The sequence below is a fragment of the Acipenser ruthenus genome, chromosome 1 (genome assembly GCF_902713425.1).
Source record: "Acipenser ruthenus chromosome 1, fAciRut3.2 maternal haplotype, whole genome shotgun sequence".
NCBI classification, from domain to species: Eukaryota; Metazoa; Chordata; class Actinopteri; order Acipenseriformes; family Acipenseridae; genus Acipenser; species Acipenser ruthenus.
This window is the reverse complement of record NC_081189.1, coordinates 103,246,316-103,257,325: the sequence shown is the minus strand read 5'-3', so window position 1 is coordinate 103,257,325 and position 11,010 is coordinate 103,246,316. Positions and strand designations below refer to the sequence as shown.

The 11,010-nt window shown below is 36.2% G+C and overlaps 1 protein-coding gene across 4 annotated transcripts; it reads right to left on the bottom strand.

The window, feature by feature from the left end:
• Positions 1-1,733: 1,733 nt before the first annotated feature.
• LOC117421016 (heparan sulfate glucosamine 3-O-sulfotransferase 1-like) lies at positions 1,734-8,736 on the bottom strand. 4 transcript variants are annotated; one of them, XM_034034860.3, is made up of 2 exons: positions 8,618-8,736; positions 1,734-3,382 (listed from the first exon to the last, which is right to left on the bottom strand). In XM_034034860.3, exon 2 carries the CDS (start codon positions 3,268-3,270, stop codon positions 2,311-2,313), a length of 960 nt encoding a protein of 319 aa, XP_033890751.3. In that variant the 5' UTR covers positions 3,271-3,382; positions 8,618-8,736; the 3' UTR covers positions 1,734-2,310. The 4 variants fall into 4 exon arrangements, with proteins under 4 accessions (XP_033890751.3, XP_034776726.2, XP_033890750.3 ...); XM_034920835.2 differs by lacking the exon at positions 8,618-8,736 and adding an exon at positions 8,501-8,612; XM_034034859.3 differs by lacking the exon at positions 8,618-8,736 and adding an exon at positions 8,362-8,590.
• Between the last annotated feature and the right edge of the window lie 2,274 nt (positions 8,737-11,010).

Below are 11,010 nucleotides of genomic sequence, written 5' to 3'. Positions count from 1 at the left end.
TGCGATAGTAAACCCACAAGAACATTTGGTGATTTAAAAAGACTTGGTTGATAGAAGTACTGTAATTAATGAAAGTCCAGTAGAACAATTATTGATGCCTAAGTCATTCAGGAATACAGTCCTTGAACTCGCCCATAATCACTTGTTTGGGGCTCAATTGGGGGGAGAAAACATTGCAACCAGTATTACACTGGTTTTACTGGTTAGGAATAAGGAAGAACGTTTATAACTTTTGTAAATCACCCTAACCCTAACCCCACATTAGAGCACCCTTAGAAGCAATGCCCATAATAGACGTTCCATTTGAGTAAATAACTATGGATCTGGTAGGTCCGCTGAATAACTCAGCCAGAGGACATCTTAGTCATCCTAGATTACGCTACACGATACCCTGAAGCTATTCCATTAAGGAATATAGCTTTGAAAGTATCCCGACCCATGTTTGCTAGGGTCGGGATACCCAAGGATATCCTTACAGATCAGGGGACTCCCTTTGTCAGTCAATTAAAGATTTATGTGCCCTCCTACTTATCAAGCCGATTCGTACCTCCGTTTACCATCTCCAGATGGATGGCTTGGTTGAAAGATTTGCCCAAAAATTGAAAAACAATTTTAAAGAAAGTGATTGGTCAGGATGGGAGGGATTGGGACCTGTTGCTCCCATACTTAACCCTTTGCGGTCCATTTATTCAGTGGCTGTCAGACGCACCAGGTCCAATTTATTTTCACACAAGCTGTTTATTTTACATGCACTGTTTTTAAAAGTAATTGTATTCACAGTAAAACAGGTTTAAAAAGCACTGCATATCAAAAGGACACTCAGTACTGCATCTCCAGCCCTGCCCCACTCCTTGTTCGCTGTATTTATCACATATCTCTTTATAGTAGTGTATACTGATAAATCATCTCCTGACTGCTCAATTAGTGTTTGAAGAAATCCAGGGCGATTCCCCAGTGCTTTGATTCACAGGCCTCAGGTATGGGTTGATCAAATCATCCCCAAAGCCAAACAATTGTCTGTACAATGCAAATGTACTCCACCTGAAAATGCATTGAACAAGTACTGTGACATTTTAATTGTCAGTAAATTCAAAGATACTTTAGGCAATGTATATACTTACCTTAAATATACATGTATAACATATGCTCTCCACTAGCAAGCATAAATATGGCACTCAAGAAGACTGGTTTTTGATGATTTTTTTGTGAACAGTAGGGATTGAAGCAGTGTAGTTTTATAAGTGACCAAAAAAAAAAAAACAAAAAAAAAACCCTGTACTGGAATAGCCCACTTGCTGGGTGACCCTGAACATCCAAGCTCAAACTCTTATTTCTGCATTTATTTATTTGGCAGATGCCTTTCTGTGGTTACACATGTAGCGAGTTCCAGTATAAGCAAAATAAAATTCAATTGAATAAAAAAATAGTATTTTTTTATTAGTTAAACATAGTCCTTCACAAAATCTGTTAAGAATAAAGAGGTTTATCAAAAACAAATGCGATAGATAAAACAGGAGTTTGGAGTTTCCTGGCTGATAGGTACAGTGGGTGGTTGCGGGGAAACACTTCATGCAAAAGCCATTGCGACAGTTGCAGCTTTAGGGTTAGAAATGGATTCCAGAAGTGATCACAATCTTAAATATTATTTACATGTTCTGCCATTCAAAGCTTAACCCTTTAAAAACAATAACTTGTACTGGCCGTTTGAAATTTTAGAAATGATAGACAAACACTTGGCTTTGATTTTGATTTTATTTCCATTATAAATTAACCATTTAGAACCACACAAAAATAAATGTTAATTTACACATTTATAAGCAGCTGGGTGGATTATTTTTTTTCTTTCTAAATGCACTCTGTAATCACAGTTGGTAATATTCTGCTTGGCAGATGTTTTAGTAAACTATGTAAACCAGTTCTGCATGTGGATGTAACAGGCTTCTGTTTAATGCTTTGTAGTCCATGTTGCAACCTGGAACAAATGGGAGATAAGTATGCTGTACACTACTGGAATACCAAAGGTCTTGCACAGTTATTCACAAAGAAATCTAAACCCTGTGCTTCCACAAGTGTATGGAAAACATGTGTTCACTGTTCAACACAGGAATAAAAATAAAGTCATACAACTGGTATTTCGACTGCTATATGTTCAAAACATGTAGAAAAATATATATACCTTACGTATTATTTAAACTGTACACTTTTTTCAAACATTAATTTACATGAAGTATTCTCTCATCTACTAATACTGCTTATAGTTTATGCCGCTGGGATGTAATAATTTTCATATCCACTATACAACAACATAAATTAATGCCAATCAAAGGTCCTGCCAATCAGCTGAAAGAACTTCCTGTTTGGCTCATGAAAAAACTGGTACAGCTTATCAAGTATTGGTGAGGCGACTTGAGGATGTGGTCTTCCTTTTGACTCATGTAAACACCTCTCTCTGCCATGGTTCCTTAGGCAGTAAAACCCTTTTGTTTTGTTGAAATAAAAGTTTGAGGCATTGATTTGTGCCGAGAGGTTTAAAAACTTCTCAACCCTTTTCATTTCAGGAAGGGGGTCTTTGATCAACATGTTTCCATCGACCACATGAATGTGTGATAGAGGAAAATACTTTAACCAGTTCTGCATGTGGATGTAATACAGGCTTCTGTTTAATGCTTTGTAGTCCATGTTGATGTCCCCATTTTTAATAAGCACCGTCTCAATATGCTGGTACAGCTTGTGCTTCTGCTTACGATTGTAAAACACCTGAGTGTAGTCTGAGAGGATTCTCTCAGTGGGGTCTCTCAGGATCAAGAGGAGCCTGGTGGCTGGGTTCATCTTATGAATTCTCTCTGGCACGTTACTGGAAGTGAAATAAGCGGGAGTCTTTTCCACTGTGATTTGATGGGGGTATGAGAAAGGCATCTGACTAGCATACCATTGTAAGCCTTTCTCAAAATGGTCCTCCCAATCAAAAAAGTGAACCTCGCTCTCTGCTGCTGCAATACCAGGGTGGAGGCTTAGCATTTCAATTAAAGCTCTCGTCCCACCTTTCCTCACTCCGATGATAATAGTTTGAGGCAGTTGCTGTCTGGTTCCATTAGGATGTACAGCTGTTTGGGTCTGATTTTGAATGGAAGATGCTCTTCGTTGCTCATAGTCAACAGTCTTTGATGATGCTCCAGCCTCATTTATAGTAGGTCTGGATGGAACAGAGGGTGGCTGCGATACAAAGAGAAACAGTCCAAGCAAAAAAGCTGCCATCACAGAAGTCCTCATTCTGGTTTTATTCAGCCTAGTGAAGAGAGTTGAAATAAATTCCACATGGAATAAAGTTTGAGTACCAGTAACTGGCAACTTGAACTTGAAGATTCCTCAAGGAAAGATGTTACTGAAAAAAAAAGAAAAAAAAAAAAAGTCAGAATAATAAATTACAAACAAAACTTAAAATTAGGCCTTTGTGCATGCTGCAGTTTTATAGTTAAGTATTAATGAACTTGAACACTGCTAAAAGTTCATTTCCTGGGCAAGTTTTCACAGGCTATCAAAAATGCATCCAAGGTGGGATTTTTATTCAAGAATTAATCAGATTGTTTGTTTTTATTTAAAAAAATATTTTGTTCAAAGCTATTTAAAAAAAAAATAGCAGCCCTCAAGGAAGTTACAGTTGTACACACACACACACACACACAGTAGAACCTCATTTATCTACACCGCATTCATCCGCGGCTCTCTGACGAGTTCTCTGAAATAAATATTTTGCCTCACTGAAACAAGGCTATGATGGACTTTTTCAAGGTTCAAAAGAACGACTTGCAGCAGTGAATTGTTTAAAAAAGCTGTTAAAAAAAAAAGCACTTCTGTTGGTACGTATTTTGTTGAAATGTAAGAAAAGTTAAGTTAAATTAATTACACAGCAGGCTTGTTTATTTAGTTTTAAAAAGTACTTTTTTTTATAGAATGTAATTTTTTGTTTTAAATCCCAGAAAACTAGCAACACAGCTACCATTACTTAACATTAATGTATGGAATAAATTAGTGATAATACCTTGTGATATTTCTAGCTGCTAGACACACAGCTTAGTTTAAAGGAAAACTGTGAGCGCTGATGGGCTGAATAGCTTATTCTCAAAATAAAAAATATCATATTTTTATTATTAATATATTTTGGTAACAATAAAAGCTAGGGAAACGGGATTGGAGGTGTATCACATTTTGAAAAGATTTTGCTAGGAGTAAGGCCCTGTCCACACTACATAACCGATCTCGAGAACCGTACTCGAAACTGCTCTAATTATTCCAGCTCAAAGCGTCCTCACTGAAGTACCATTTCATGTTTAGTCAGGCTTAACGCGTCCACACACCAGTTCATTTACAATTCCCAGCAGCGCAATGAACCGTGGAAATTAATACGATAGTATCCCACCATGCACTGTATTTTAAAATAATGTGTTATGCCCCATTAACAGAGGCCCATATTGCATAAATGAAATATAACAAGTATTGCGGAAAAAGTAAATCCGAACACACACACACACACACACACACACACACACACGTAGGGCTTGAGGTTTTCAGGTTTTATTTTTAATCCGATGAAGTCCCTTTAAACAAATTGAGCTGATTCTGTTTTATAATTAAACTCAGAAAAAGCTATTTTACAAAACAATCCTTGTTTTTACCTTCATATCTTGCCTGAGCCTAATTCTGGTCCTCTTAATTATTTCAAACAAAGCTGACAAATTACGTAATTTGTTCATCCCCGACCCTACTTTTAACTCGCATTTCATTTTTGCAGTCGCCTAATTTAACATTGTGTTTTTGTTATATTGGAGGATACACATTGTGTTTTTGTTATATTGGAGGATACACAAAAAAATGTAGTTTGGTATTACAGCGTCCACACTTCTGATAAACCGCACTACCTGATGCAATCTAATTAGAACCGGACTCGAGACTACCTCCTGGAGGTGGTCTCGAGTCCGGTTCTCGAGTACGGTATTAAATGCTGCGTAGTGTGGACGCAAACCGTATTGAGCACTTTTAAGCCGGCTTACATTCAACTAATACGGTTTAAAGGCATAGTGTGGACAGGGCCTAACACTGTCAAAGCAAACAAATTAAAACATTCTTCTGTCTTTGTAATATATTGTATTGCATACATCTTCAGTAAACACTAATTTGGTTTGCATTACTAGTTTCTGTATTTTACTCATGTATTCTAACATGCAATGACACCTCATATATCCACTGTAACACAGCCTCAAGGTTTGTTTTGCCCTTTTAAAATGTCAGACCCAGACACCAGAACTGCATGTTAGCACTTATGTGCACTTATTTACACATACAAAAATGTTCACACAGTACCTTCTGTTACTGATAGCCTCTTGCCTTCACACTCACCGCTGACTGCCCAGAACAAACATTTCTGCCCTGTTAAATACCTGCCTGCTAATCACAGGCAGCTGTCCCACAATTATTAGTCAGGTGAGTCTCATCCTGGCACCCTCCCGTGGCATTCTGGGGGACGATAGTCCTTTAACCCCTGGACTACATTTGTTTCTCCTCATCCCCATAGTCTGCCACACCGTAGATAAATGGAGTTCCACTGTATGTGTGTAATTTTATATATATATATATATATATATATATATATATATATATATATATATATATATATATATATATATATATATATATTCAACAGAGCAGGTATTGTACACTTTGCATACAAAAAATGATGAGGTATTGCAAATATTTAATTTCACAGGTACAGTATGATGTTTCTACTGTTATATAAACATTACACACATACAAGCAACTTGTGATATTTATGTCTACCAAGTCAAGGGGAAAACATTAATGTTTGCCTGTTGTTTTCCTTGTCTATCTACATTTTTGTCATCCAATAACTAATGAATAGTTACATGGACTGTAAAGCACAGCACATTGCAAGAGGGTGTTAAAATGTGTGTTAATACAGCAGCATCAGTCTCTACAGGCTACCGACAATGAAATGTAAGGTATGGAGAGATAAAACATGTACAGTAACATTATCCTAATTGCTAGCTGTTACAGTGACTAACAAAGGCAACAATTACCATTTATTATTCACGATTACTACTTCCATGGACTTCTGAGAGTTCCTTGGCTAATTAGATGTTCAATTTTAGGGTCTATTATAGCATAAAAATAGATATTTTAATCAAAGCAAATCACAAGTGAACAGCAGCCAAATAAAAATGAAATACAGCACTGTTTTTCTGAACTATAAAAATAGAAACACATTATTATCTTTTATACAAAAGTGGGATGCTTCAGGTCACCAGAAGATGCACTATCCCTTTCCAAAGTACAATGCAGAACACAGCAAGTTATTTTAGAAAAATAAGAATTTTGTATTATGGTAAAGGTTCCTGAAAACCCAGCACTTTGCACCATATTAAATAAAACTCATGCCCACGTATATTATTTTTCCTGATGGTAACTACACAGAAATAAATAATTACCTGTGCAGCCCTGCAATGGTTTTTTGATTTTTGAAAATACTGATTTCAGTCTAAACATTCCTAAATCAACACACAATGATAATGAGGAGTGGACTGAGTGACACAGTACAATAGCGAGAGAGTGAGAAGAGATAAAACACACTGCCATTATATTTTAGACACTAAAAATAAACAAGCCAGTCTGATAAGCCTCAGTACAAATGCAGAAACAAAGAAAGAAACTTTTAAACCTGAAATTAACATTCATTTACACTTTTGGTTGCTGTTGTATTATTACTCATTGAAATGATGGCCATTCATAGTGACACAATACTGTGTTTTTTTTGTTTAGTTTTGTTTTGTTAAACCCAGCAATACACAAGTGGGATAATGCAGTGGATATATAGATGTCTAAAAAGAGATACCTACAATTTGACTGTCAATAGCTTAATACAGTCTTAATTTTAAAACTTACAGGCGATTTGTCCGATTATGAAAAGACAAAAAGGTACATAAATGTACACCAGTCGTTTATCACTCCGGTAATTCTCAGTCAACACACTTGCATTGCACTTGGTACTAGTCCGTGCGTGGACTTTGATTCTAATCCATAGTTATTGCAGCCCAGTACATTTAACATAAAAATCACATGACAAATACAGAATACCATGGTTATTGTTGCAGCTTCATAGAACTTTAAAAAAGGATAAGAGCGGTGGAGTCCACAACCAAACAGCTCAGTGTTTGTCCATTATTTTGTTAAACAGTGGTAACCCCGGGCCTGGTGCTTAAGTTCTCTATCAACCTTGAGAGGACATGATAAATAAATTAGCCATAACATATTTTTGTGAAACAGTAAAGTGAAACTGACACCAGACACACATCGACTTTGTATATTTTGTTTTAAAAAATATAAGCAGCCGAGTTAATTTTCTTGTTTTCAAAACCAAATAAAACCGAACCACAATTTGTGAGTACAACTGCCAGTTCCCACACCAACTATAAAATAAATTGCAGCAGATCCACATACCTCGACATACAAAATATATTTTTGGATTACGATTTTTGCTGTCTACACGATTATCTTGGCATAGGAAAACATCACATAGGCATCGGCATTGGTTACATTAAACGATGTAGGCTATACAATAAAACGTTATTCATAACTGTGCTGCCGATTACCACCACTATTTGAAATAAAGGACAAGACAAACACGCAGCATTTCTTACAGAGGAAGACGCCAGTACACGATAGTTTTACTTTCTTCAAATACATTAATAATTAGATGACATAGGGCAGCAGTGTGGAGTAGTGGTTACTCAATCTAGGTAAAGTACCTTGCTCTGTACCCTTGAGCAAGATACTTTACCTAGATTGCTCCAGTAAAAACCCAACTGTATAAATGGGTAATTGTATGTAAAAATAATGTGATATCTTGTAACAATTGTAAATCGCCCTGGATAAGGGCGTCGGTTAATAAATAAATAAATAAATAAATAAATAAATAATGTTCTTAATGAGAAATGAAGCACAAATTTGGACATCTAACTACAGAGTTTTTTTTTTTTTTTTTTTAAGTAACAGAATCAAATGCAAATTGTCAATATGCATTTACGCTTTGGTAAAAAAAAAAAAAAAACATAAATAATGAATAGAAAAACATGCTACCAAGTTCGGGAGATAATTTATTCCCGATGCTGATTTGATAGTATTGCCCTTCAAGCCTCTACCAAAAATCACGAATTATAACTTTGTGTACCTTTTCACTAGGCTAAAGTTGGACGTCGCAAGATACTTAACATACTGGTACACGAAACAATACCAGAAAAATAGAATTATGAACACGCAATAGTATTTATTTTCCCCTAAATGTCCACTTACCTTTTAGTATAGTAGTCTGTTGTCGGTGTGTATACATATAACATTACATTACTCCTTGTTTTTTTTTTTTTTTTTTTTCTCGGAGCAGTGTTTAAAAGGTATCAACACTCAAATTATGTTTCGGAGAACAAAGACACACCTCTCAAGTGAAGAACATTTAATTGAATGAATTGTTTTCTTCTATCAGATGAAGTTAAAAAAAAAAAAAAAAAAGATATATATGAACCCTCGGAGACAAATAATGTAAATAACGTACTTCTCGAAAGTCTCTTCACTTGTGACTAGTCGTGGCATGGCAGGCAGGTACCACTTCCACAGTAGAGTTTCACGCCCACAGTGCAAATAACCCTCCTTCCTCACTGACTCACGTTATGGGAGTGGCTATTCGTCACGGAGCGCTAGTGCACAAAGCACGTATTTAACCCGCATAGCTCGTGTGATCCAGGGTTTGAATAGTCACTTTCTTTAGAGACAAATACTATAGCAGATATCACAGTGCGATGTGATTTTTTGAGCTCACAAGATTATAACAAAAGTTGACTGCTGCTTTTCCATTTTAAATGCAGTTACAGTTTTGGAGTAAGAGGGAGATGTAAGAAAGTCTAAGAACATACTATACATATACTAGGAGACTCAATGAACCTGCTCTGGAGTACAATTACTGTTTATGTCACATCGTTTGATGACATCTATAGGAAGAAGAACACCATAGGTGTGTGTGTGCTGATGTGCTAGGGAGGCAAAAAAAGCTGATCCCTGGAGCCAGCATTACACTTCAACCATCAACACCAGACAGAAGGATATCTACATCATCATATGGAAGGAAGCGCAAATGGTTGGAGACACAGATGGATCACATTAGTCTACTGTAAAGCTACATCTTAGTTGGTGCTTATCTTGGCGACAGCTGGGTTCAAATCAGCATGAAGTTTTAACTTCTACTCTCATGTAATGGAATTCATATATATATATATATATATATATATATATATATATATATATATATATATATATATATATATATATATTATACACACACACACAGTACCTTGCATAAGTATTCACCCTCCTTAGACTTTTCCACATTTTGTAGTGTTACAACCTGGAATTAAAATGGATTTAATTGGGATTTTTACCATTTGATTTACACAACATACTTAACAATTTAAAGGTGCAAAATATTTTTTATTGTGACACAAAAGTTAATTAAACAAAAAAAAGACATTTGTTGGTTGCATAAGTATTCACCCCCCTGAGTCAATACTTGGTAGAAGCACCTTTGGCAGCAATTACAGCTGTAAGTCTTTTTGGGTAAGTCTCTACCAGCTTTGCACATCTGGATCCTGTCCACAACGCAAATAACCCTCCTTCCTCACTGACTCACGTTACGGGAGTGGCTATTCGTCACGGAGCGCTATTAGTGCACAAAGCACGTATTTAACCCGCATAGCTCGTGTGATCCAGGGTTTGAATAGTCACTTTCTTTAGAGACAAAGACTATAGCAGATATCACAGTGCGATGTGATTTTTTGAGCTCACAAGATTATAACAAAAGTTGACTGCTGCTTTTCCATTTTAAATGCAGTTACAGTTTTGGAGTAAGAGGGAGATGTAAGAAAGTCTAAGAACATACTATACATATACTAGCAAACAGGATTTGATATGGGTTTTTTTCAGCAATGGTTTTCTTCTCGCCACTCTTCCATAAAGCCCAGCTTTGTGGAGCGTCCGGGTTATAGTTGTCCATGGACGGTTTCTCCCATCTCAGCTGTGGATCTCTCCAGCTCCTTCAGAGTTACCATTAGCCTCTTGGTTGCTTCTCTGACTAATGCCCTCCTTACCTGGTCACTGAGTTTTGGTGGACAGCCTTCTCTAGGCAGCGTATATATATATACATATATATATATATATATATATATATATATATATATATTTACAGAATATAAAAACTATTACCACAGACATATTATTTATACTAGTATTGCTTGTGATGGCACTATCAATGTTGATTTGTTTTGTACATTGTAGTACCTGCATTGCTTTATACCGGACAGGTTAACACCTCAAAACCTCAAGATTAGGACATTGTAAAGTAGAACTTCAAATGGAGGTATGTGTTGTTAGTGTCTGTTCTTACAAAGTAGACACATACATCAGAAGACTTGCAATTAAACAGCTTTTATTACTCTGAGTCATGACCAACTGCCCTGAGCGACTGCATAGCTTCCTTTTTGAACACTCCATACAATCACATGAAAAGTAAAGCTATCGTACATGTCACAGTATGAGGGTGGAATGTAACAGTCCTTACAATTATATTATCATCAGGTAACTATGTTTATGAGATGAAGGATCTGTCCCCTCACTTAAAAACCTTTTAGGCTAATCACATTGAATGAGTCAGTGCCACCCTAGCTACCCAAGGTTCCCTGTGTATTAAAAGTTTTAAGACTTTTAAGCCATTTCTCTTGTATTGTCCAACTTAACATATGCTGTAGTCAACTCACCTTGTGTATCACAGTTTCTCAGGTTTTCGTCACAGGAAACATTCTGCGTAATGATACTCAATAATGTAATAAAACAAATCAATGTTTGTTTTTTATGATCTGTCTTATGATAAGGAAATGCCTTCATAGTTACTGTAAACAC

Excerpts from the sequence above, each read along its gene's own strand:
- LOC117421016 (XM_034034860.3), bottom strand. The coding sequence starts at position 3,270 with ATGAGGACTTCTGTGATGGCAGCTTTTTTGCTTGGACTGTTTCTCTTT.